General features: G+C 46.9%; 3 protein-coding genes across 3 annotated transcripts; 1 reads left to right on the top strand and 2 right to left on the bottom strand.

Annotated features, from left to right (window-relative positions):
* Positions 1-864: 864 nt before the first annotated feature.
* PtA15_6A409 (uncharacterized protein) lies at positions 865-1,637 on the bottom strand (the record flags this gene model as incomplete). Its single annotated transcript, XM_053170111.1, has 3 exons — positions 865-1,389; positions 1,467-1,536; positions 1,630-1,637. The coding sequence occupies 3 exons, from the start codon at positions 1,635-1,637 to the stop codon at positions 865-867; spliced, it is 603 nt and encodes a 200-aa protein (XP_053021335.1).
* Positions 1,638-1,960: 323 nt separating this feature from the next.
* Positions 1,961-3,009, top strand: PtA15_6A410 (uncharacterized protein; the record flags this gene model as incomplete). Its single annotated transcript, XM_053170113.1, has 3 exons — positions 1,961-2,083; positions 2,185-2,780; positions 2,901-3,009. The coding sequence occupies 3 exons, from the start codon at positions 1,961-1,963 to the stop codon at positions 3,007-3,009; spliced, it is 828 nt and encodes a 275-aa protein (XP_053021336.1).
* Positions 3,010-6,808: 3,799 nt separating this feature from the next.
* PtA15_6A411 (uncharacterized protein) lies at positions 6,809-27,427 on the bottom strand (the record flags this gene model as incomplete). The annotated part of the gene is made up of 14 exons (XM_053170114.1): positions 6,809-6,989; positions 7,059-7,291; positions 7,366-7,443; positions 7,517-7,596; positions 25,493-25,549; positions 25,671-25,895; positions 25,959-26,021; positions 26,110-26,356; positions 26,426-26,511; positions 26,580-26,643; positions 26,701-26,769; positions 26,830-26,942; positions 27,015-27,150; positions 27,245-27,427. 14 exons carry the CDS (start codon positions 27,425-27,427, stop codon positions 6,809-6,811), a joined length of 1,815 nt encoding a protein of 604 aa, XP_053021337.1.
* Between the last annotated feature and the right edge of the window lie 246 nt (positions 27,428-27,673).

Consider the following 27,673-nt stretch of genomic DNA (forward strand, 5'->3'; position numbering starts at 1 on the left):
TCAAGAGGAGTTTGAACTCCAATGGCCTTGGTGGTATGTACACTTGATGTCCACTATTTACAGGCTATGGAGCTTGTTATGTAGGCAGATTGTATGACCCAAATGGCAGCCAAAAGTTATGATGAAACATGTGAAATTCTTGAATAATTATGGTGTTCAAAATTGCATAAGATGTGTTTACATAACAGCATAACATGTGATTTTGGCTGGGAGATGTCAGCGTACATAAAATTTAAAGTGACATCTCCCAGCCAAAATTGCAGCTTATGCTGTTATGTAAAAAAATCTTATGCAATTTTGAACACCATAAATGTGTATCACCAACCAAGGGTAGCTATGTCACACTACGTTATCCACATGATTTGTGTACATAACATAGCTAACCTTGTTATGCACTTCAGCCCGTTACGTTCCTAACAGAGTCTTTTTTGGCCTTGTGCATAATGTAACATGCCCCACTTTTTGAGGCCGTCACCAGTGTTATCCCTTGGATAATGTGATAACAAGCAAAAAAGGCCATTTGTAGCCTAATTGTTACTCGTTACCTGGTGCACCTCACACTCCGGCGATGTAACTTGCATAAAAAATGATCTTAAATTCATTTGATAACATAACACACCATCGTTGCGAGTAACTGTAACTGTAACGGCCAGAAATGTTTTACATTACCGTTATCCGTAACACAACTATACTCTGTTGGCATCACATTGGGTAAGTGTCCAACATGACATAACATTACTGCTGCCAAACAGGGCCTACATAGTCATGAGTTGTATGTGCCATGTCATTTCTGAGATCAGGGAACCTGCGGCGCCCATTGCCGCGGGTTCCCTATTGCCAAATGTCTAATTGAAAGTGACTTTGCTAATTTTTGTGCTTCTTGCGACGTTTGCGACGTTGTTCCAATAGATAACCGGCCATAGGATCCTCGGGGTCGATCGAGTCAGCCCGATGGCTCCCAAGATCGTCGTCTTCAGCTGTTTGCCGAGATTGGATATGGAGCTCTGGTCGCGCATTCAATCGCTCGCCGAGATCGGCATCCCGCTCAACCACCTTACCCTCCTGGTTCCGCTCGAGCTGCTTGTAGTTCTTACAATGGTCGACTCGCAGGGTCCGGCCAAGGACGATGGCTCCATTGAGGTTATCCACTGCCAGGTTCGTCGAGAGTTGGTTTTCGTACATCAGGAAACAGAACCCCCGCGACTTGGGCTTCTTCGAAGTTGACCCGGATGGCGCGTCACCCGGTTTATCCGAAGGAAGTGGCCCAGACTTCTCTTTTGGTAGGTTGATGTCCACCGGCTCGCCATACTGAGAAAAGATTGTGATGATATCTCCCTCCGTTAGTCCTGTATCGAGCCCGCCGATGTAGATATACGCGCTGTCCTTATACTGCAGGATCAATCGTTTGGGAGGGCGAGTAAGATGAAATGGTGTGATTGATACAGAGCGAGATTCTTTCTACTCACGTCATCATGCCAAGAGGCTTTAATCCCCAGTTTCAACTCTTGCTCATTGATAGCCTTGGTAGCCTTGATGCTTTTCGATTAGTCGGGTAGGAGGTAAGATGCTCGTTAGTTGGACCTGATGTAGAAATAGAAAGAAGAATATGGAAGCCTTCCCAGACTCAACTTGTTCATTCTTTATTTTCCTCTTCCTCGATCCTTCGCGGCAGTTGCGACATCTTCATCAGCGCATACATATACCCCTTCGTAAGGTGCCCAGCACTGCGTGACACTTGTGCTCGAAAGTGCATGTCACAGCGAGCTTAACCCTCCGAGCTTCGCTCCTCGGGGCACCGGTGCCTCGGGGAGGCTCAGCTACATAAGCTCGATGTCACAGGTAGGAAGAGCTCTGTGACATATCCACAAGAATCCACCAACCCCCCAGAGCACACGCTCCAAAAACTAGGAAAACACTCGACATCAAGCGCAAGACCAATCAATTCAAACCCTTCTCCAAAATGTCATCGAAGTCACTGAGATCGTTGATGAAAGACCGACAGTTAGCAAAGAGGATCGAGCACCAATTCGCCAAGTATGATACCATGGGTCGACTAACTTGCACGATTTGTAATGGCTTGACTGTGCGTACGACTCGACCAAATCTATTAACAGACGAAAAAGAAAGAAAAAAGTGAAAATTTCTGATTGTTCCTTGGTCTCTGATTCATATCTGGTGAAGTAGGTGAAAAGTGAAGCGCTTTGGCCATCCCATCTCACATCCAAACCCCATCGACTCAACTACCAAAACCATCAGAATCACCTCAACAGCCGTGCTGAAACAAACGGATCATCAATTACCACACTTGCGAAACGGAAAACAGACGAGATGTCGCAAGATGACCCAGTTGATGGCCCCACCTTCCAAGAAAAGAAAGTCAGATTCGACGGGCCTTCGTCTCGAGAAGACACGCGCGAAAGTTCGAATACCCAGCCGCCCGAGTCATCACTGCCTGCCGATTTTTTTGATGATCCTTCCCAGGCACCAACGAAAGTCGGCATTCAAGCAGAAGAAGAAGAAGATCTGGAATGGAAAGCGTTTGAGGCCGCTCTTCAGGAGGAAGCCGGAACAAAAAACAGTCCAGCGAATCTCTTCGCACAAGCTTCTGTAATCGCCGAGCCAGTCCTATACGAATCGGAAAAACCTTCTGAGACACGCATCTCCCAGGATCCGGAGTTAGAAGATAGCGAAATGATTGAAGGGGAACAAGAGCAGGAGGAAGACCCGATCGAGAAAAAGATCAGGGAAGAAAAAGAAGAGATTATGGATCGCATCCAAAAGTCAGTTTTATCTCCCATCATTGACCTATTCTAACCTGATCTGCTTGCAGAATCCCTTGGCATTTGAAGAACCAAAGTATTGATGATTGATTTGATAATTTGATTGTTCTGATGGCTCAGTGAAGAGAGAGAACAGCTGGAAGCCGATCAACGAGTGCTGAGGATGAAAGCTCGGGTCAACGCATTCCGAGCCAGTCGGAAAAGGACTCCAAGGAATCTCACTACTTAGTTCACATCTCCTCCCTTAGAATCAACCTCAAACTAAACAAGAATCTACTCAGTATCTTCCAGTTCGCCAATCCATCAGATTTGATTCATACTAAGTTTTGGTAATTTGGCTAGACATATGTATTCCATATAACTCCGGATCCACTCCCTCTTGAAAGGCTCTTTGGCTTTGATCAAGCTAAAGGTTGACGGGATACTGTAGACTTCGTTCCCCTCGTAAACCGGTTGAACCTAAACAACCCCTCAGTATATTTATCTACTGGATTAGTTCTTCAAGCAACGGAGAAGGACAAGCCCATCGCGGCTTTTCGGAATGTGTCATCGAGGGAGGTAAATTAACGCTGTGAGCTCCACCATTGAAATCTTACGTGTTGCTTATTAAAGTGTCAACTACATGGTCTTTTGTGCCCACTCCACCAGCCTTTTTCCTATTTCCATGAAGCCATTTCTTGTGGCAAAGGGATAGGAATTTCTGCTGGCTCAATATGTATATTTCACGAAAGTTGTGTAAGAGGTCTCGACGGGAGCAAAGGAAGAAGTAGACTAACTCACTTTTTAACATTTCCAATAGAATAACAGTACCACAAGCCAATCTATATTGGTATGACCTCCATCTTGACCAGCTGATGTTAAACAAATCAAAGGGCAACAAACTCAGTCGGAAAGTCAATGAAAATTGTGCTCTTTGATCTCATTTTCTTGTGGGTCACACCTTGAGAGGCCTTTATTAGATTTTGAAAATTACGTGACAATTGAATTTTCAGTAATTGAAAAACTTGGTAATGAGAAAAATTATTAGGTTACAGAAGAGAACCAACTTTTAGATGCTAGGGTTGAAAAAAAAATGTGAACTCAGAAGCACCAGGAAAAAAAAGTAGTCATTTGATGGAAAGTGACATGACACAGCTTTGTTTTCAGCGCCAACACTGCTCCTATGCTGCTCCTATCCAACAGCGCATCTAGGGCTTGCATGACAGGTGTCAGGATCAAAGCACTCAATGTGACAAAACCAGATGATGCTCAGCTTTGGCCCTGGCCCAGTTGATGCTCAGCTTTTACCCTGGCTCAGCTGATTCTCAGTTTTTTCCCTGGCCCAGCTGATGCTCAGCTTTGGCACCGGCCACCTAAGGATCATCTTTGAGCCTGGCACAGCTGATGCTCAGCCTTGGACGTGGCTCAGCTGATGCTCAGCTTTGGACCCAGCCTAGCTGATTTTCAGCTCTGGTCCTGTCCAAGCTAATTCCCATATTTTTCCCTGGCATGGCTCAGCTGATACTCAGCAAGCTGAGCATCAGCTGGCCAGCTGGCCCAGGACTGGGTCAAAGCTGAGCATCAGCTGGGACAGAACTAGGAAAAGGCTGAGCAAGGACTGGTACAAAGCTGAGCATCAGCTGTGCCAGGACTATTACAAAGCTGAGCATCAGCTGGGCTTTATTCCAATTCTGAGAGTGAGCTGTGTGAAAAAGCTGAGTATAAGCTGAGCAAAAAAGCTCAGTATGAGCTGGGTACCAAAGCTGAGTATCAGCTGGAAAGAACTGAGGATCAGTTGGGCTCATGAAAAACTGAACAGGACCTCCTTGGTAAATTTTGGAAGTTGAGGAGACAGTGGGGAGATTGGGGTAGATAGTGGATAGATATTGGATAGATGTTGGGTAGCTGGCTGGAGCTGGTGTGATGTCACTTGTCATCAACTTACTATTTTATTTTCCTGGTGAAGAGACAAAGAGAAAGAGTTATAAAAAAGGAAAGAGGTGAGAAAAAAACAGATAATGACCACTTTTGAAGACCATGAAGGCAATTGAGCAAAGGTACAGAGCTAAACTGAATACTTGGCAACAGAATAATTTCTAAAGATTAGAGGGAAGGAAAAACAAATAAAACAGATGATTATTTGAGTGTCCTATAAAATGTGAGTTATTGATGTCCACAAAAGAAAGGAGAAACAGAAAAAGAAATTTGAGGAGTTTTGCATGTGTGTTGACAATGAACTGATGTTCTTCGGCAATGTCTCAGGAATTTCTGAGTGACTTGCAAGGTCAAAGGCCCAAGGGGTTCTACTCTAGAATGAGTTGTTGACTGCGATAAACAGCATTGTAATTCATCGCATTTTGAAGAGCGCCGGATCATTATTATTTTCTTATTTTTCACTGATTTGTCTACGATTTTTGTTTCTTATTTGAGCCCTCTGCTCACTGAAGAGCACACAGCTCCTGCTAAGATTTTAATTCTTCAAAGTTAATTTGGTTCCAGGTGTAATTTTTGAGCGAGAAGGCGTCCTTCAGTTAGAACACCACCAAGTTTTGAGCGATTTGACAAGGGAAGCCGGTTTCCTGCTTTCTGTCGCATAAACGGATGCTTCTAGTGCTTGTGAATACTGGAAAAGTGAGGCAGACTTTTCTTTGATAGAGACCGAGGGAGTTCTGGCAAGGTACAGGATCAGTCCAATCTCTGCCTCTTGGTACCAGTCACGTTGGATGATTGGAATGGGAGAAGTCCTCTTATTAAGAACAGGTACCAGTGGTTTTTGGACAGGTGATGGCACTCAGACGCTTTGAGTTCTTCCTTCAGCTGAACTAGTTTGCTGATGCTCAGAACAACCAGATGACTTCCATTCAAAGTAAATGAGGTGGTACTGGTTTCCGGCAAAAAGCAGAAAGAGATAGTGCTGCTACTTGATGAGTTTGACAACATTTTTATAGGAGAACTGTTTTTGGTGGGGAAAAAATCGTTAGGTGGTTGATAAATCCTCAAGGTTTTCAACAAGGTGAAATTGACTGTATGAAATGACTTCAGATCTTGGATGGAGATTGAAGTAGTTTATTTTGAGAGAGCTAGCAAACCTTCACTGAGCTGCAAGTAAGTCTTTGATATAGATTAAAGCAAGCTGGAGTGTTGGCTTTGAACAGCTGGGTTGAAAAGCGGTGGGAGTGCGCAAAAATATTGGAAGGATGGGTTGGTGAATGTGAGGAGAGGTCTTATGAGGGATAATTGGGGAGGATTTGGAGGCAGGTTATGGGATGAGGATTGCAGCCAACGGGGTAGACATCTTCAGACTTTATACACTGCGGGTGCAGTCTGGTATCCCTGGTACAGCCCTCAGTGGACCATCTGCGGGATGATCCGCGGTAGCGAGGTAGGCAACCCAGGATCATCCATTTCCGGGTTATTACAATCACCCCAGCAACAGCCATTCACGGCAGCCTGTTGACACCCAGCCACCATGTGCCACAGGTAGACCAGCGCTGCACCTGGTCCACACTCTTCAGCAGAGGATACCAATTATGCAGCAGCGCGACAGCCGGTTGGAAGTGGGTCTTCCCTGAACTCCAAATGGCGGACGGCACCGCAACATCCCTCTGATAGCCAAGACACGCTTGTAATCACAATTATCCACTGGGCTACCCCTGTGACACTGGTCTGCACTATTTGCCAGGTAGCTCCGCTACACCAATTGACATAAATAAATATGTATATATATGCCCATTGCCCAGCAGACCCACCGCTGGGATGCTGACAAACAACCCGTGACACAGGGAAACCCGCGCCACAAAATAACGAGTGACATAGGCATGCATTACGGGAGCCAAAAGAAAACAAAAACAAAAAATATGAAACAAGAAACTGAAAGTATGACCCCCCGGCTGTGCCGGTGCAGTAACAATTGACCAGCAAATGCAACTATCACAGCGTCTGTTACCGCGCTTCAGAGGCTTGAAGAAAAAATGTGCAAAACATAACAGAAAAAGTGAAACCAGAAGTGGGTCCTTGTTTCCGAGTGCCGCTCTGCTAAAAAGTCTACCTCAAAGCTCGCCGCCTTCATCTTCCTCATCCGCAACCACACCTGGATTAACGGCATCGGCAAGTTCCATCTGGGCTTCCACTTCCTCATCCGTAGGGAGCTTGATTGTATCCGGATCCATTTCATCAAATGTATTGTGCCCAAAGGTTTCACAATCAAAGTCCAAGACAATTTGGTAGAAACTGCAAACACATCTTTTCCTTGTCAGTTAGAGTTAAATGTGAGTCAGCCTGCTCAGATATAAGACTCACACAGTGCGGTAAGCTCGGCCCTTGGTAGCCAGTTCACGCAAGTGAGCATCAATATTAATCCACTGCTTCCCAGAATCCCTCGGGCCTCTACCGTGCAGCTGAGTAATTGTCAGGATTCGCAAGTAAGCCAGCCAAGCCTCCAGATGGGTCTGATTGCCGCGCAGAGCGTCCGGTCTATTTGCTGCTGCCCCTCCATGATTTTTTGGCAAAGGCAGAAGCAAGCTTGAATTCATCTGAGTCAAACAAAGCCTGCAAGTATCAGTTGCCACAACAGGCCAACAGGGTCTTACTTGAAATCAGAGCTCACCTCGGCAAGCAAGGCCGAAATGCTTGGAACAGGATGGTTAATGTCCCTCCCCGGCACCTCCTGGATGCCAGTGAGCAGCTGGGAGACAAGTACCGAACACAGCACGTTAGCTGGAAGGTCAGGCCTGCAACACATTATTTTTTTGGCTCACTAAGTCTCTCAATTTGCCTTGGCTGTTCCTAAGCTTGCATTGGACAAACCGTGATACGCTGTCCACAGTGGTAGGCTCACCTACATGGTACCCACGGGGAAGATAATTGGTGTGAGACTGGTTTGGCTGATTGTTTATTATTTCCTGCAGAAAGGAAATATGTAAGTCGGCCGACATTCCCCCAGAAACAAAGACTAGGCCCTCCTAAGCCACATACCATCACAAGTGTCAACAAGCCCTTGAGAGTGTTTGGACTTCCGCTTGGACAGGAGGTGCCGGGGAGGGACATTAACCATCCTGTTCCAAGCATTTCGGCCTTGCTTGCCAAGGTGAGCTCTGATTTCAAGTAAGACCCTGTTGGCCTGTTGTGGCAACTGATACTTGCAGGCTTTGTTTGACTCAGATGAATTCAAGCTTGCTTCTGCCTTTGCCAAACAATCATGGAGGGGCAGCAGCAAATAGACCGGACGCTCTGCGCGGCAATCAGACCCATCTGGAGGCTTGGCTGGCTTACTTGCGAATCCTGACAATTACTCAGCTGCACGGTAGAGGCCCGAGGGATTCTGGGAAGCAGTGGATTAATATTGATGCTCACTTGCGTGAACTGGCTACCAAGGGCCGAGCTTACCGCACTGTGTGAGTCTTATATGTACACCTTCAGATTCTTGCTCATCAAAAGCTCACAAGCCTTTCTCTTGACAAAGTCCTGTATAAGGCCACAGTCAGCAAGGAATGTTCAGGTGGCTATACTAAACAATAGATATAATTACCTGGACACCAAGCCAGTTGGGAAGATGTATGACGCCCTGTGGCCACTGCCGCTGCCGCTGCCACAGATCCCCTGAGAGGAACCGGCCACGTGCGCCTCGCAGTGCCCAGTCAATCTTGTTCAGTGTTTCGTCGGGGACCTGCAAGACTTTCCTGGCTGTTGGTCATCTCAGGCTGTCGTACAGGGGGACGTTGTCGGGCATTCTTGGTGGTGTATCTACCTTCGTTGGGTTGGTCGTCTTCGCTATCTTTGGAACTTGAAAGCCTATATCAAGGGTGGGCAGTTACATTACGGTACGTTACGGAGGGCTAATTTAATACTGTAACTTTTTTTTAGTTATCCAAATTAGCCATTTGGGTAATGTAACATTTTTTTTGAGTAACATAACTTAAAGTAACTTTTTTTATTTTTGAGTTTTGGAGGTTTTGGATAACATAAATTTTTTGGGGTGGACATTTTTTGTTCAATATTCTCAAAAAATGGTCCATTTGAATAATGAATTTAGCATAATGGTTAGTGCTTGCCACTTGTATGTTTTGCAACATGCAGGTTGCGGGTTGAATCCTCACTGTGCACCTATTTTGACCTGACACCCTGGGCAGAAACTGGCATCAGTGGCTGTTTTACATCAACTTGAGCCCAATACGTACTCATATTGAACAAAAAAACCCACAAATAGTCATTTCTCTTGGAAAGTTACGGCAAAGTTACCCAAATTTGGGCAAAACTGTAACGTAACCCATTTTGTTGAAAGCTTCTGGGTAACGTAACTATAAAATAAACAGCCCTTTTTCTGCGGCAGATATCGTAACTAGAATCAAGGTATCTGTAACTACTGGGTAACGTAACTTTAAAAGTTACGTTACAGTTACGTTCCCAATTACGGGTATTGTAACGGCCCACCCTTGCCTATATGACATTCTTGAAAATGCAGCTGTTTGGTTGTTTGAAAGTAAGATGGGGGTTTGAAACAAAGAAAATGGTCTGAAAAAGTTGTTGTTGAACGCCAGCGGATGAGGATGAATTGTGATGAGACAAGGAGTAGATTTTAAAGATCATCACTCCTCCTGATGGCAAGTGTTGCCCAAAAATTCCTCGGGTATGCAGTCTGTCTCATCCACATTGGGAAACCCTCCTCATGGAAATCAATCCGTCAATTTGTTGTTTGTGCTTGCACTGGAATGGCACCAGCACTTGATTCACCCAAAGTCAGTTAACAAGCAAGGGCAATGGCTCCTTGGAATTACAGGAAGTTTTGTAATTACGTGGTTAATATTGCATTGCTTTTGAGTACATTGGCACACCACAAATTCTCAGACATTGCATTCAAAGCGATTCCAGACCACGGCTACATAGAAGCTTTGCATGAGGGGCTGGCCAAGTGGCATGCTGCCGGTACAATGACTGGCCCGCCAGGCCCCGTGGAAGCAATTGATCTAGGCCTTCAATGATGAATGGGGGCCTGGCCACCTGGATTGGGGCAGACAGAAGTATTGGCAAGAACAAGCAGGAGAGGAGGATGCGCCAGTGGCATCCCACTAATCAGAAGTATAAAGCTTTAGAAGTATTAAATCAGCTATATTTTTTAACACATCAGTTCTTAAGAGTTTATCAGTTTGGCATGTTTCTGCTTGCGTGTATCACAATTTGCAAATGGCCACTTGGGCCTGCTCGGAAAAAAGCACTTTGTGTGAATTTTGGGGGGAGGGGGGTGTGGGAGGGTGTGGGTGAATGTCAAATAACATGTGTTTAGAGGGAATCCTTGTGGGATGTCTTCCCCTTGGTCCGTTTGTGCTCCTCGGACTGCTCAATGTGGCCTCACATCAACGATGGGAAGTTACATAGGTTACGATATCCAGAGGGATTTTCGTAACGTAACTTCCCACTGTTACTAGATAACGCGTTACCGTTATCTGGCAACATTGCTCCTTGGGCCGGTGGGTAACGTAACAGAGGGTGTTTTCAACCTCAATACCCGGAAAAATAGCGGAGATAATGCGTTAACCGCGTTACCAGAGGTCAAAATGCCATAAAAGGGGGAAAACTCCCCTTTTTTGCGCAGGTTATCCTCCTATAATTGTGAGGGATAACGTAACTGAGCTAGGAAGAGAGGGAAAAAAATTAAAGAAAACGTAACGGAAGCTTTGCCGCCGTCATGGTAACGATAATGGCAAGGATTCCGTTACGTTTTTGTTACGCTACCGTTATGGGTAGCGTAACCTCCCATCGTTGCTCAAATTGCCTAATTGTAAAGCAGGTTTTGGTTGCATTGGTTGGTTGAAGTATCACCGGTAATTTTTTGCCTTGTCTAGACAGGTGATGCTCAACTGCTGGCTTGGTTGTGTGTTTCTATTACGGGGACAGCTTGGTGGCGCTGATTAGTTGGTTTCATGATTTGCCTCGAGGATAGCTTTCAGTGCATCAGACGGCGCACTGGAGGCATACTTAGGCTGCCATCATGATGCGGCGTCGTCGCTAGGGCGCTTCGGGCTGAGGATTAGCCTGGTGGTGTCAAGATGGCGGCTGCGCCAGGTGTGTACGGGTCCAGGCCGTTTCGCTGATCTTCCAGTTAGCTCTGGTACAGTGGTGTCCCAGGGCTGTTTGAATTGGGGCGGATTGCGCCCGCGGTGTACGAATGACCCCCGTCTGGTCCATCAAAAACCCTAGCAGTGTTATCATATTAGCCGCTACACCCCGGGTGCACTAGAACGTCTGGGGACGGGCTGATCCTTACGTCTCACGACAGGACCTCCCCCGCAACAACATACGGTCCAGTCACGGGCCCTGTGCCAGGTCCCACAACGGCTTCATGAAGCCGTCTCCAATTTCCTCTCCCAATCCGCCGTCCAAACCCCACGTCACCAGACGGAAGCGGCCCGACACTAGTCGGCTGCTTGCAGCACGTCCACCAAACGGGGTGGCCAGAACAGACGGCCAATACACAATGGCTCATAAGCCACTAAAAACATTGCACACCACATGTACGGCACCCCACCACCACTACCGCGTGCGACCCTCCGCAGCAAGATGAAACTGGCAGGTATTGCCCGCTCGCTCGCAGTAGCGGGGCGCGATGTGCAACGCACAATGCCACCAATAACGGTGAGAAATGTCAGAGAGTCATTAATGTTTTTTGCGCACACATCCAAGGCAGGAAACAATCTGCCCGGAAAAACAGAATACAACAAAAAAACAAAAGTGAAGGTGGAAGTGTGGAAAGCAAAGAGAAATACAAGAGCTCAGTACAGGGGGGGTTAGAAATTTAGAAACCAGATATGTACAAATGCATAGATCAAGAGCAGAGGCTCTCCGGGAGGCAGAGCAGCATTTTCTTGCACAAGAATGGCCCTCTTCACCATTACTTCAAGCTTGGTGGATGGCCAAATGATGTCCACATTGAGCTGAGAGGAGGAAGTGTCTCAAGTGGCCAAAGGACCAAGCTCTATTTATGAAAACTGACCACCCACCACCCGCAGAGCTGAACAGGTTGGCCTCTTGACAACACTGTGATAATGTGAACAAGGATCATCACTGACACGCTAATCCGCAATCCCCATCAAATTTACATTACAGTTTTCCATACAACTGTTTTTATTTAAATATCTATGTACATAAATGTGTGGCAGGTAGCCATGCCCGTGATGGGGCTGTGCTGTGATGCCATGACCGTGGCTGGGCGGTATTCTTGCCAAGACAAATACAGGGAATTTTGTTTTGGACGGTGGGCCAGCACAGTTTTGCAGCACCGTTGTAAAGTGGAGAGATTGCCAGCTCATCAATGGCAACTCCTGCCCAACAGGGCTAGGAGGTCTGCTGTGTGGAAGGCTAGCCTTAGCCCGTCTGGAGATGGTGATTGGCGGTCTTGCCTCACCAGGACCGCTTTTTGCCGTAGCTGCGGCGATTTGATGTCAAATTATTGCCTTGGGTTTTTTCAACAACGAACTTTGAAAATCATGCGCCCGTGGTGTAGCCATTGCCAACTGAGTTTTGCTCCGACAGCTTGATAGATTTGGTGCCAAACTGGATAGCCGCCCACAAGCTACAAGGAACTGATTTGGTTGCAAGCAATTGGCTGATGTTCTGTTATGCACGCGAACAGCGTACGACCTTCGCGGGACTTTCAACACCTAACTTAGCTAATTTCCCTCCTCGGGGGAGCGCAGCAACCTCCGAAGGAGGGACTTACGTGCTAAGTCGACTCCGTGGCCTGAGAGAATTTCAGCTTTTGGTGGGCAGTTTTTCATAATCAACCTCACGCACTCGTCTCTGGACGCTTTTCCTTCTAGTTTTCATTTCTGGGACCACACAAGCGGTCCCCATGTGCCTACTATTTTTTTTTGTCTCCATCCCATCAGCTGCCTTCACTATCCTGATGTGTAGATTTTTTATTTCCTCTTGGGCATTAGGGGGTTTCAAAGTTGAAATCAGGTTGCGCAGGACCTCAATCAGGTCCAATTTCCAGGAAAAAAAATCACTGCCAAAAACACCAACTTGGGGGCTCTACTTTGAACGCCCCCAAATGCAAGAATCTCCTGATCTTGCACCCAGGAGTTCTCAACCTGCAAAAATTTGGGCACAAATCCCTTTTGTCCCTTGCCACCGGGGTCCCAGAAGGACTTTCATCCTTCCAGTTCCCTGTGTGAAACCTTGTTGGAATACCACATGTCACTGTCACCGTGTGTGACAAGCTTCCTCCAACCTCCTTCAACACGGAGACATATTCAAATCAAGCTCAATAATGCCCTTGCAAGGCCGGTCCAGGCCCAACCGGCCATTGAGTGTTGTGTCACTCAATGGCCAGCACAGACCTGACCAGCCATTGAGTGTTGTGTCACTCAATGGCCGGTACAACCCCACCCGGCCATCAAGTGTTGTGTCACTCAATGGCCGGTACAACCCCACTCGGCCATTGAGTGACACATCACTCAATGGCCGGTACAAACCCAACCGGCCATTGAGTGTTGTCTCACTTGATGGCCGGTACAGACCCAAACGGCCATCAAGTGTTGTCTCACTCAATGGCCGGTACAGAACTGACCGGTCATTGAGTGTTGTCTCACTCAATGGCCGGTACAGACCCAAACAGCCATTGAGTGTTGTGTCACTTGATGGCCGGTTGAGACCCAACCAGTCATTGAGTTGCGTGCGTGGTAGTGTGTGCTGGCTCACACTTGATGGCCGGTATGCGGGTGTGATTGGGGATAGGTGAAAACACCCTTGAGGGGGTGTTTCTGACCTTTTTCCTGCTCCTGGACCTGATCTCCTGGAGCCTTTTTTGAAGAAGGAAATCAGGTCCGCAGGAGAGGTTCCAGGTCCATTTTTTTTCCTGATTCCTGGGACCTGTGCAACCTGATTTTTAACTTTGAAACCCCCTTTACACTTGAATTCCAGGCACTTCCACACATTCAAACTGTATTCAGTGCTGAAACATACTATGCTGTTTCAATGACTGTAGCCCATGAGTGCGTGTAGAAATTTAAGTAGCAATGGTTCTTTATGCTTTTTGATTAATCATTTCAAATGCTGTATTTCATGCGGAATATTTGTTCCATGAGATGTGGCAGTTGATACAGGATTTGTTGTTTCAGTCTCTTTGGAGGAACAAAATTGGAAAACACACAATTAACCAAACATTGAAGGCCCTCACAATTTCAAGAAGGAGACACAGAGATTCTCCTGGATAAGCCCCTCATTTTGTTGGGTGACTTTGTAGTCACCCAATAAGAGATGGCAGCTGTACAGCAGATTGAAAAAAAGCTTGATTTTCCTGATACTCTCAGGCAAGAGGGGCGACATAGCGCATAAGTCCCTCCTTCGGAGGGTCCCTGCGGGACGGCGTCCCCCCTCCACATAGAGAGGGACTTAGTTAAGTTAGTGCAACACCCGTTCACTAAAGAGAAATCCGGCGGCGTGCACTGGTGTAGAGCAATTAGCAACTCTCAACCTTGTTTGCAATTGAGTGTCTGTAGGACTTTCTGAAAGCTTCACTAGAAATTCCGGCCACCTACGCCGCTTTTTGCTGAAAATGGAGCACAAGACACTTGTCCTGTTCAGTAAAGCTTTGGCTAGGTCGGAGTTTGCACGTTTTCCTCGTGTTCTTTGAAGTCTTTCCACTTCCTTTTCCATTAATAGATTATTCTCTGGAAATTAATTCACGGGCGCATTATTATGAGAACCCCCTTGAGCGTGATCCCAACCAACCGGTTGTTACTTTCTGGGGGGGCCCATAGCGGACTGTAGAGATGGCCCCGACAAACCCGTTGCGGGTATCCGCTCAGCCTGGCGGATACCCGCCAGCGGATGCGGATTTCTGACATCCTGGGAGAATCTGGCGGATACCCGGGTAGCGGAACGGGTATCCGCTCATCCTACAGTCTATGTGAGCCGCACGCAGCTGCGCAGCTCTGAACCGGCTTTCCTGCCCTTGGCCCCCCACCCCCGGGGGTCGCCCAATATCCTGCGTCTCTCAATTCCCAACCGGAAATCTGCCAACACCACATATCCACATATCCCCCAGCAGCCACATCATGAACCGCCGTAAGAGGCTCCGCCAACAACGCTCCAAAGAAGAAACTCAAAGGCCGGCCGTGGAATCAAACAATGAACAGGATGAAGACAGCTCAACCCCAAGTCCTACACCTGCGGGAACCGATATGACCGATGAGCAGCGTCTTGGTCAGTTTGAATAACAACTTCTCTTTTTTCTTTTTTTAGTACATATTTTTTTTCTTACCAAAAAACCTCTCTGAATTTAGAACATGCAAAGAGACTTGCACGTAATCAAGTCAGTTCGGCATATTCTGCTTATCATCTGCCAGAGCTTTCCGATCAGGTCGATAAATTCCGCTGTTGTATGATTGCTTGGAAATGCAAGACGTAAGTGTTTTATGATTTAATTTATGCAAAGTAACAATAGCTAAAGCAATCAATCTCAGGTGTGGTAAAGCTATCAATCGACCCGCGTACGAATCCTCGTGCAGTAATCTCCTTGCTCATGCCGGCCGATGTTTGAGGAAGCAGCAAATACCCTCACATAACAAGACCCTTGCAGAGGTTGGGGTTTCTGGCACTGGGGAAATTGACTCGCGGGAGGCAGGTCTTTTTTTGGTTCAATTTTTCTCACTGATCTGACCTTTTATCTCTCCTTAGGTGTTACAACGATGTGCTATTTGGTGTGCCGAGGGGGCAAACCCATTTTCAGCTTTGGAAGAACCCAGCTTCAAGAAAGTCCTTCATCCAACGATCCTCAAGCATCTCCCAACTCGAAAGATGGTTTCGCAGGCCATTCACATGTTGTACTTGTGCGTTCAGGAGGAATTACGCCGTGAATTAGAGGTATACCTGTTTCTTTTTCATAGCTATTTAGTTGGATAGGATAAAACAATACTGATTGCGATCCCTGTTTTTTAATATTCAGATTCACAAAGGAGCACTGTACTTGGGGGTGGATGCGTGGCAGACTCCGAATGGATTTGACATCATCGGAGCGGTGATATACCGTCTTTCAGACGATGGTGCAGGTAAAGTTGGATTAGACGCAATGCCCCTCGACTTTGTGCAGCTTAAAGAACAACATACAGGCAAGTATTTGGCTCGCATGGTAGAGTTTATTGTTGACAAGTTTGGCTTGAAAAACCGGGTACAAGCCTCTTTTTTTCCCTTTTGTCCGATGTATCTCTTTCATTTTGTCTTCTAACTCCAACCTTTTGATCTTATTAGATCTGTGGTATTGTTTCCGACAACGCGGCAAACAATGGTACGATGATTGGCGAGCTGGCAAAGCTCAACTGGAAGCGCTTCACAGGCGAGGCACAGTGGATACGGTGCTTTGCACATATCCTGAACCTTATTGTCAAGGCCATCCTGCGACCGTTTTTGCGTTTAAAAAAATCCATTCCCGGTGCTTCCGAGTTGGATGATTCAGATGAAGAGCACGAGGCACATGATCTTATTGAAAGGTAAGTGTTTCACTGGCACAAAGTGCCTTCCAGACCACAAATCAGCTTATCCAATGATTGTTTGCGTGAATTTGTGTGTCTGCAGCTTTGGCGACGATGAGAGTGATTCAAATGAAGAGGAGGAGGAAAACAACATTGCGGCACAAGATGGTGATTTAGCAGAAGAGGACGAACTGACTTTGGATGATCTCAAAGACATCGAGGAGGAAGACGACAAAGATGCATATACTTCTCAAATGTGTTGTCAATTGCTCTCAAAGGTCAGCTCAATTTTTTCACTTGCACAACATTCCTCCCTTGATTTTGTTTCAATGTTGCCCAACAACATAATTTTCTATTTCTATCCAGTTTCGTGCGATTGCAACAAAACTGAAGAAATCACCTAATTCTAAGGCCAAGTTCATCACCATTTGCCAAGAAAAACAATGCGAGAAACCGCACAACATCGAACGCGACGTCCCAACTCGATGGAACTCAACATACATTCAACTTAAGAGCATCATCAGATGCGAGGAGGCAATGTAAGTATTTGCTTCATAATTGTTTTCAAGGCAAAAAATCCTGACTTAATGTTTGTGACAGATTCGCGTGGCAACGCGATAAGGAGTTCGGAACCCTCCGCAATGTGCATTTAAATCAGGAGGACTTTGACTTGGCGGCTGACCTAGTACAGGTTCTCAAGCCGTTTTACGAGCTGACCCTTCAAGTTTCAGTAGGCTCCTCGGCTTGTGTTTCGGACGTCGTGGTGATGATTGATCAAGTCACTGCAGGTCTTTCCGCAGTTATCGGGAATGAGGATGGAAATTACCCTCCCGCTTTACGCAATGCATGTCGTGCGGGGCTTGGGTTGACCAACAAGTATTATTCACTAACTGATTGTTCTCCTATTTACCGAATAGCAATGGGTGTGTTTTTTTGCCAATCAAATCTAATGTTTCAGCAAATCACGTTTTGAACTAATCACTACCTTTTATCTGAAATCCCAGTCCTCCATCCGTCTTTTAAAGACAAATATTTTAAGCTGGCCAAATGGCCTCGGGAGTGGATCGACGAGGCGATCGAACTGACTTGCGAGATGTACAATACGTCGTACAAGCCTACAGGTTCAGTTTCAGCCCCGAAACCACAAAAAAAAGCGGCGGCAAAGGTAAGTATAAGCCTCATGTTATGTTCACGGACAAAGTTTACTGATTTAATCTCCCTCCAGCCAACTGGTGTTTTGGCAGGGTTAGGCGCGGAGGCTGTTGACAGATCGGCCGAATTGTCAACAGACCCGTTGGATATTTGGCTCTCAGGCGGCCTGTTTTTGGATGACGGGGCACCGGTAAACGGTCTTGCGTGGTGGAGCGAGCAGAAGAGAAACGGCAATACTCACAATGGCCTCTTACAGATGGCCCTGGATGTCATGTGCTGCCCAGGTGAGATTGCAATCAATCATTAAAGAAACTGCTTGCTTGCTGATTGATCATTTCTTATGTAGCAACCACGGTCAATGTGGAGCGTACGTTCAGCTTTGGACAAGACTATGTCTCCGTCAGGAGACACAACCTCCATCCGAAATCAGTAAGTAGAGGTATGGCCTTGTCGTTCTATTCAAAGAACGACAAGATCAAACCTCTTGCTCTCCACGAATACCTCGAAAAGCGCAAGAATATATCTAAGACCAATGCTAAAAACAAGCGTGAGGCCAATGCTAAAAACAAGCGCGCTGTTGTACAGGATGTAGTGAAAGTTGAGTGATCAGCTGTCACCACATGTCAATTATGTAATACATGTTTGTTTCTTCTCTGAAATGCTTTTTGAGGGTCGGGTATCCGCTGATACCCGCGCAGGTATCCGCTCACACACGGAGGCATCCGCCCGCGGATGCGGATGCGGATGCCAGGAATGGGCAAAAAACGTCCTCAGATACCCAAACACAAGCGGGTATCCGGATTCAAAACGGCCATCTCTAGCGGACTGAGAGGAGAGCAAAGCAAATGATGATGGAGAAGGAAAGGTATATCATTTTCTGTTTCACGGAGTGGTTTTGGGTGATGCCAAGAGAAAGAGATGATATTGGACTTTGGGACACAAAAGATATGGGGCATTTCCAGTCAATATAGGAATCCCTCCCAGACCCAGATTTGAGCCAAAAAGTCCAGAGTTTCACAGGGAAATGTAGGCTTTGTGACTCTAGATTACTTCTGGGAGACCCCCAGATCTCAACGGGAAGTCCTCCAATGTATCAATCTTGAAGGTATTAAATTAAAGGAAAGTGTTTAGCTTCATGGCCTATTTTTATATACAAGAAGGATATTCTGAGTAACAACAACAATCCAAGAAACATATGTATGAAGCATTCAAGAAATGCTCCAGTGAGCCGATTTCTTCTCTTCAGAGATTGGAAACACTTTCACTTGCTTCTTGAGCTCTATCTCGCAAGCATCCTGATTAACCAATTTTGATGTAGGCCTAAAGTATGGGGTGAATTATTTTTACAAACTGTGTTTTACAATGCCCCCCCCCCCCATTGTAAAGTGGGGGCATTGTAAAAATGTACAAAACCTCTTATTTAATTAGTTTTACAATTTATGTTGTACCAACCACTCATTTTAAAGGAACATGTTCTAATGTAAATTTTGTAATTTTGCACCTAGGATGCGGTGGACTGTAATTTTACAGTATGCCATGTCACAATGCATGTTACAATGCATGTAAATATGTACATAACTCACCAAACAATTAAGTTTACATCCCCTTCCCCCACAATGCCTCCAAGTCACCAGTTAAACTTACTTTGGGAAGCTCATATCTCCCCAGACCTAACTAGGTTTTGACCCAACCACCATGCCATGGACATATAGGTTTCCCACGACCTCCCCATTCAGTTTTTTTGCCTGGGATATTGATTTTTGCACACCTCCACCCATCCATCAAGCTTGAAAGCTTATTAGCCTTCCTAATTACATACCCTGCTCTACTATTACCCAAGATAAGCAATAAGCTTAATTATCACATAGACCATACGCGCATATCCACATATTAATGCCCCGCCAAAAGAAAATCACAGCATCCACCGGTGTGCCACCTGGCATCCCTCTTTTGAACCCTCCCAGCCATCCTCCCACGCTATCACCCCCCCCCCCCCCCCCTCAGTATACCTCTCCCCGCCACAGTAAGCGCTCCCCCCACGACAGCAGATTCCAACTCTGGAGATACAAAAAATATCGCCAACCTGATCTCAAAGACTCAAACGGGGCGCCTGACGACCTGCCAAACTGGCAGATTCCTGCCACCATGGACCAAGAATTTACAACCTACATCGATCACGGCTGCGTATTGGACCGCCAAGGGTATCCACTTTACCCAAACGGATCCACGACTTTTGTCCGTTGCCCTGGCGACGAGTATCACAATTTTGGAGCAGTTGGGTTCTCCAAGAAGTCTAGCAACGGCACCAACTCCGACGAGTGGAAGACCATTTGAATTTACTGCTTGGGTGTGTTTTGGTGTGATCAAGAAGGTTGTGACTACAGTGGCCGGCCTCCCACCGGTGTGGGAAAAATTGAAGAGCATCTCACCAAGTAAGTACATCAAGCCTTCTGTCTGCTTTTCTTTTCCAAAAATAAACTGATCAACTGAATATCCTCCTTAGTAATCCAAAATGCCCAGGGCTTGCAGGCTGTTGCCCAGGGAAGGTTATCTGGGACAGTTGTTCAGATACCCAGTGCAGATTTGATTACCACAAAAATAACCGGCTGGGGTCTCCTCCGTCACCGAGGTGTTCACAATCATTGATGGCCATCATCAAAAAAACCGGACCCACTAGCAAAGAAAGACCTCACTGAAACCGTCATGAAAAATCCAAGGGCGAGTGCACTCCAGCTGAAGGTATGTCCCCCTTTTTCTTTATATTTGCTTTTATTTTGGCTTATGGAATGGAAGGTGATCATGCTGACACATTATGATCACATTGTCCTATAAGATTGGCAATGCAACCGGGCCCGGCCACCCAAGCAACAGTGTAGTGACTATTCACAAATCTCTAGCTAACTCGGATTGACTGCGGCACCTTTGGCGTCAGATACTTCAGCAGATGGATCCCGTATCATCCAAGGATGGAGATGGAGGCGACCGGTTCATGGATGTCTTGTTTGAATGGCAACTGTTGAGTTGCTGCACATTACTGACCAGATCATTGATGTTCTACTTTTGCTAACATCAATGTTTGATCTTTCTTTCCACAGAAATGGCTTCAAGATCATATCAATATTGTGCAAGAGGGGTCACAAGCACTTTACGTTCCAGACCGACTGGATGTCTCAGCGCCTTCTTGATCGTGGCAAAGCAGGTAACACCTTGTATTCTGGCGGTTTAATCTCCGATGTTACCTACCAATTCTTCAACTCGGGGTATCTGCTCACCACCTCAATGTATTGTGACGGCATTGGCCGGTGGATACCTGTCCAGCTGAGCTGGATCCAAGGGCTGAGCAAATCATACTATAAAGTCCACTTCTCCGTCCTTTTTTGACAGTTCCTGATCCCCTCACTCTTGCAACACAAGCGGGAGAACATGGCCCGCAGCATTGTTGATTTCTCCAAAGCCCAGCAGCGGGGTTTTGTGGCCGCTTACATGGAGGTATTTGGTGAAAGCAATCCCAACAAAGCGTTGCGGAAACTCAAAGGCTGCCGCAAACACTTTTGGCAATCAATTACCCGGGTAAAGCGGAACCATGCCGTCATCATGGCTGACAAACAAGTAAGCAATTGTATTGGTTACTTTTTCTCTTGTGATATCCGTACTGTTACTAAAATGTAGCGCACGTTATCCGCAGGCCCTGTTTGAATCAAAGTGACTTGGGCTACTCCAGCCTAAGGCTGGGACCCGAACCCCGGCTTTCGGGCCATGCCCCGGGGTGTATGCCCCAGGGTTAGGGCATCGGGATGAGACTCATATCATGCCCCAAACCCCGGGTCATGACAGGCTCTGAGGATGGGGGCAAGGGTGCATCTTTTTTCTGAGTTTTCAACCCTTTTCTCTGCTCAAAATTCATTTTATGGATCTTTTACTTGTGTAGGTACGACTCACAATGCTCAAATGATAATGAAACAGGATCACAATGGGCTTGGTACCATTCCTTGAGGCAAATAAGGACCGGCCCCTCCTTCCCCTTGCCCTCAAACACTTCCATGCCACCTGCTCGGAAAGCACACCAGTGACATCCACTCCGCAAACGAGGCCCGCTGGCTGGTCATCAAGGGCTACTACCAAGCCTGCCTCATACCGACGCCCGCCCACTTGCCCCCGCTCCCTGTGGGCAGCTTGTGGAGGAAAGACGAGCCCCAGAAGAAGCTCTTTGCCTTCCTGGGCGGCCAGGACGTTAACAGTGCTTGGCCAAGCGCAAGGGCTGACGCCGAACGGGCTTTTGTCGCAGCTGACGGGGGGGGGGGGGGGTGTTGCGGGGCATTTGCAAGGGGTAGTAGGAGCGGCGCTGATCAGCAGACGCCTGGGTGCAGGGAAGGGAAGCTGCACAGGACTGTTCCTAGCTGGACGGAGCTCAAGAGGTTGGCAATCCATGCGCTCGGATTGGTGTTCCACATTGGCCTCAAGACCGCCCGGGCCTTGCCCCAGACCTCGCTGCCCCCCAAGCTCATCTCCGTGACCGCTGAGAACCAGGGCTTGCCCACCCCTATGCTTGCCATCCCCGGCCTCCCCCTTGACTTTATGTTTTGAGCCTCCAGTGGCGAGGACTAGATTCCCCTCGGGGGTTGAATTTTTGTGGCTCCATCCCCGGGGTTCAGGGCATGCCCCAGTCAGTCCGGGGTCTGTGCTTTGGGACAAGCTTCATGCCCTGTCCCAAACCCCGGGTCCCACCCTTACTCCAGCCATGTGAGGATGATGGCCCCACTCACAACAAGAAAGTAGACAAGATGCGGCGCCAATTCCCCAAGATCAAGGCGTGGCTTGACTGGTGGACGATGGCTGACGTCAAGGCCATGCTATTCCCTAGCCGCCGCAAGATGTTGGAGGATTTTCCTAATGGTGACAATGGGCTTCCTAGTTCAACTAATGCTCAGGAGAGCATGCACAGGGTCTACTACATGTTTAGGTATGTTGGATTGTTTCCACATCCTTCCATTAAACTTCTGTCTCCTATTCTAACAGTATTATGATGTTAGTTCTGGCAAGAAGACTCTGAAGGACGGATTTGCGGAGCTTTACGCCTTTGTCAAGGCTCTTGAGATGGATCATGCAATGATCCAATGGGGCTGCCCGATCTGTTATGGCACCAAGGCAAGGAACCAGGAGGATTTATCTCACTCAATTGGGTGGATCAAACCTACTAAGTGTCAACGGGCCACATTAAACGACGGACGCACTCCTGACACAACCCAAGCTCTCCTGGACAATCCAAAGAAGCAACCCAAACTTGCAAAACATCAACGGTTCCCCGCATACAACCTTCAAGTCCTATTCTGCATCGTCGCAGCCAAACCGGAAGAATTGATGCTGGTTGTTGGCTGCCCTGGACTCTTTATATGCGGTCTACAGTCTGCTCTGGCTCCAATCGCCTGGGGGAAAAAAAACTGACATCTTCCACTGTCTTGTCTCGCACTTCACCTCCCGGACAACCAACGAAATGATTCAGAACAAAAACCTCAAATCAATACTCACCCAAGGTTCAAACAAACTGTTTGAAGCAGCACGGAACCTCCATCCTGAATCTTTCATCACTGGCGAGTTCAGTTCCTGTGATTTCTTCATGGAGATCGCCTTGAGCCCTCAATTAAACAGTTCAACGGTCCTTGACACTCTCTTTACCATACAAGAAAGTCAGACGTTCACCTGTCCGCGGAAAATCCACCAAAAAAAAGCTGACCACCCCCGCGGAGAGCGCCAATTAGGTTGCCTGAAGATCTCCAGGTCTATGTTTGAAGAGAACGCAATCAGCTTCGCCAACGCTGGTCTCCTGGTCACGCGGTGGGCCACTTCTGGACTTTCTGGAACCTTGGGTCTGCAATGTAAGGGTTGCAATGCCCTCGCAGGTAATAAATCTCGTCCTAAAAAGAAAAGTGGCATCCTGCCTCCCAGTAATCACCTGGAAGAAGTCTTGACTATCTCTTTTGCCGATTCCAAATCACCCCCTCACCTATACTTCCATATCAATGTGACCACAATCAGTGATGAAGATAAACGTCTTGAGTTCATGGGCCAAATGAACTGGCCTTTCAAGATTATGGTTGCTGGTGAGGTCTACACTTTGATGTTGCAAGGATACTGGGGCGGTCATCACTACTGGGGCAAGGTATTGCGGAAGGTTTGTGGCGTCACCGGGGTTTGGCTGCATAATGATTGGGTGAATGGCGGCTATGCTCAGATGGTTGACCCGGTCCCAGGGAGTATCAGCGGTGCGCATCCACACACAAGCTGGCTAATATATTCCCGGGCCTGGACGGAAAAGGAAGCCGCATTTGTTGATGAAAGCATTCAAAGAATACAACAGGACAATCCCAAATTCACCGCCGCCTTCCCATTTACCCACATGAAGACCTTCTTGAACATATCCTACAACGGCGAAGTAACCGTGGACAGTTTGAATCCTCCATCGAGTCCCAAGAAGAAACTCATCAGAGCCACCTCTAGCAATTACCTTGGCAGTAAGATCTCCTCTGATGAATCCGACAGTGAGGATTCGAGTGTTTCCAGCTCTAAATCAAGCCTTCCCAATCATGAAGACACTTCTGAGCATGGTGCCAGCGACGAATCCGAGGATAATGGGGATGCCCCCAGCTCCGACGAGTGGCAACATGCAGATACACCAACATCTCCACCAAGCCGACCAATCAAGATCTGGCTTTGGCTGAACAAGACTCAGAAGACTTAGAAATCTCCGCCGTTACCGACAGGTCAAGCAGTGAAATCCCACCCTTCTGTACCAAAGAAGCTCAATACCAACGCCATGCTTGCCGCCCGGCGGGGCCGCTCCTCGAAGGTCCCTGCAGTAGATGCCAATACAAGCCTTAGTCATCCCGAAGAACCAATCAAGGTCCCGCGCGATGATGCAACCGCTCCGCTTCTCCCCACCCAAGCGGTCACATCGGTGAAACGAGGTCACCCAAGAAAGGAGTCAAGAAATGCCCCCTCCCCCCAACTTTCAGCCGGCTCCTTTAAACGACTCGGAATGGGAGTGTATTACCGCCCGCTCGGCTGCCAGCTGAAGGTCTCATTGCCTTGCGGAAAATTCCAGGTATGAATGGGAGCATGACGGTCAATCCAACGATTTGCTCCTATCGCTCTTGAAAGAGAGTGCGCCCCCTTCAACCTCTCATCACGCCACCCCGACTCAGAAACCCCCCCTCACTGAGTAGGCCGCCACTGCTCAGAAAGCCGCCGCCACTCGGAGAGCCTTTGCTGCTTGGAAATCCGCCGCGGCTGCAAACGCAACGCCGGGTCCCACTAACACAAAGAAGGTAGGTCCCACTAGCAAGGGTAAGGTGGGTACGCGAAGATCTTCGCGTACCGGAAAGCTCTGATTTGCTCTTTTCAACGCTTGTTGTGTCCGGTCCGTTTCCCCTTCCGGCCGTTTCGGTCTTGTTTGCGCCTGGCTTGTTTTCACGTTTTTCCCTGGTATTTCCCTCTTTTGCCTGTGTTCTCCTCTCGCGCTTGTTCTCTCCTCATGATGTGCTTGCTTTCTGTTGGTTTTTTTTGAGGCTGGCCTTTTTTTCTAAGGCATCGCAAACGTATACTTGATGGAATTGAATTGTATTTTTACAACTTGGTTTTTACAATGTGCCCGCTTGATGAGCGGAATGAGTTGGTAAAATAATTTTTTTTGCTTCTTTCTTCGAACTTTACAGTGCAATTTTTTACAATGGGTTGTGTTGGTAAGATTCAAGTTGCAATTATGTTTATGGGTCTCTCACAGGTGCAAATTTGCAATGTACCTTTTGTAAGTTCTTATTTTACAGTGCCTATTTTGCGGCCTGAAATTGTAAAATTATTTGTTTGACGCACATTATGTATTTTTACAACTCTTTGACTTTACAATGTACCTACATTGTAAAAAAGAGTTTGTAAAAATAAACATCCCCCTAAAGTATAGCCACAAAAAGCCGCCAATCAATCCGCTGCTAACGAAAACAAGACCTAAGTAGCATATTAATCCAGAGAATGGACCTTTAATGGGAAAACCAGTACATTGGTGTGAATTCTTCGGAGTTGAAGAGACAATTGCTGAAGAAATCGGCCCCCCCAGGATGTTACCTATCCCTCGAGTCATGTAAAGGGTTCCATAGGCACAAAACAACAACTCGGGATCCGCTTCAGAGGGTGTCGTGGATGATGATGGTGACATAAGAAAAAAAATAAGGAAATGTGGAGGTGCATTTCATTCATCAGCTTCGCCTTTCATCTTTCTAAAATACTGGGAATTATCACCAACAGATGAAATGTTTCAAAACCCGAAAATATAAGCTTGTCCATGCACCAGCCGTGCAACCATAAATTGCCGCGAAAGCAAACAGCCATATGATTCCGTTCTGGCTCATAACACCCCACAGGACGAGAACACTTGCACCCCCTAAGAGATTAGCTGTGGCGCCAATGAGGAAGGGCGAATAATGATCTGAAAGGATACCAGCTGCAAGTTGCGCGAATATTGTTCCAGCTGGGATTCATGGAAACTATTTTCAATTTTATTTCAAAATGCTTTGTCATTATCAAATCTTACCATTTAGAATCGACAGCAGATAGCTTCCTGTTACGCTGTCATGGCCGAGACAGTGACTATAGGCTACAGAGTGTATTTTTTTATCATTTTTAGCACCCAAAACTAATCATGCTTTTTTCTTTAAGGAAGAACAGTTGACCGACAGACTCACTTGGAAGATACAGGCCTGGGAGGTAATATGCGGTTGATTGGACTATGTTTAGAACTATATAAGTCCAAAATATTCCCGTTAAACAGAGATAAAATTTGCGGAACAGGTTCTCCGAACTTGGTATGGCCTGCTTTTCACAAGAATCGGAAACAGATCTATCCGAGCTATCGTGGCACGCGTGGCCATTCGCAATTCTCGGGCGTATGAAGAAAACCGCTATAAAAATCGGAATTGCAAACAGCGCCGTCTGAGAACGCTTGTTAGTTGAAGTTTGACTTTTACCACTTCATCGCTCAAGCTAGAAGCAGCCACTCACTATAACTTGCAAGGCAAATTTTGCGCCATACTTCGCAAGCAGACTGCTTAATATTAGGGGAAATACCAACCCTCCTAAGCCAGTCCCTATGAAAACATCAGAAGGTCAGCCAGGAAAAATGGTTAGAAGTGATGAAGCCGAGCGGAGTACTCACCCGTGAAAATCACTCCGTTTGCGAACCCTCGTCTTAATTCGAACCATTCCGGAAGATGAGAGAGCTGCATAATGGATCAATACCGTCGATATGTCGGAGAGACGTTTTGAGAGTTGCTCACTGCCGAAAAATACAACGCGCATCCGCCAATACCGTATCCAATTCCTTGGCTCAAGAGAATGTGAAAGGCCTGTTGAAATTAATTTCAGTTAACCCTGGCTCAGAACTTCAGAAAAAAAGCCAATCTCACAGAAGTAGAATAAGCCGACAAGAATAAGCTCAGTGTGCATACAAGCAGGCCCGAAAACATCAATGGACGTCTTATGCATGGCTTCTTGGCTATCCAAAACGAGATCAAAGGTGCTGGAAGAAGAAGATAGGCTTGAGCATTTGAATTATAAATATCTCTGGCCAGATCAAGGCATTGCAACCTACCTATGGTAGCCATGATACCAGTGATTATTGTTCCGACAAGAGTGAGTATGACCTTTGCATGTGGATCTGACTTTATTGGGCTACGTGGATCGTCTTGGTAAAAATTGAGTAGCACTCCAAACGAGGTGGCAAGTCCCTGAATAGAACGCATCAAATGGGTTGTTATCCATCTCGCCCTCGTTTTCTGCGCTCTCATTTAGAACTAGGAATAATCTCAACTCGTCGCTTACCCACACAAGTGTTTCGATAGTGAGCATAGCTATCAAATATTGAAACGCGCACTTGCCCTTGTCGGCTGGAGGATCTTGCCTGGTATCGGCTGTTTCCAAGGTATCACTCGCCTCGGTTCGGTTGAATTTAGATAATTTGGATCCTTGAAGTTGATCATCAGTAATGACAGCAACATGCCCCATTGTAATCGGGTGGCGCGGGTCTAATTCAGCGACTGGAGATAGTCAATATCCGCCTAATTATGGCGATGTGACGGGCTACTTTGCTAAGGAGAGTTATTGTGGGGATCAAAGTCGGCCAGATTTATCGATGGCTGGCGTCCAACTCGCATCACCCGATTATTTATAAGACGTGTCAGCCGGGCCAGTGACCTAATGTAACCGGTTCAGCACACACGATGCAACCGGTATGAAATGAAATAACGAGTT

Source organism: Puccinia triticina, chromosome 6A (assembly GCF_026914185.1).
Source record: "Puccinia triticina chromosome 6A, complete sequence".
Taxonomy (NCBI): Eukaryota; Fungi; Basidiomycota; class Pucciniomycetes; order Pucciniales; family Pucciniaceae; genus Puccinia; species Puccinia triticina.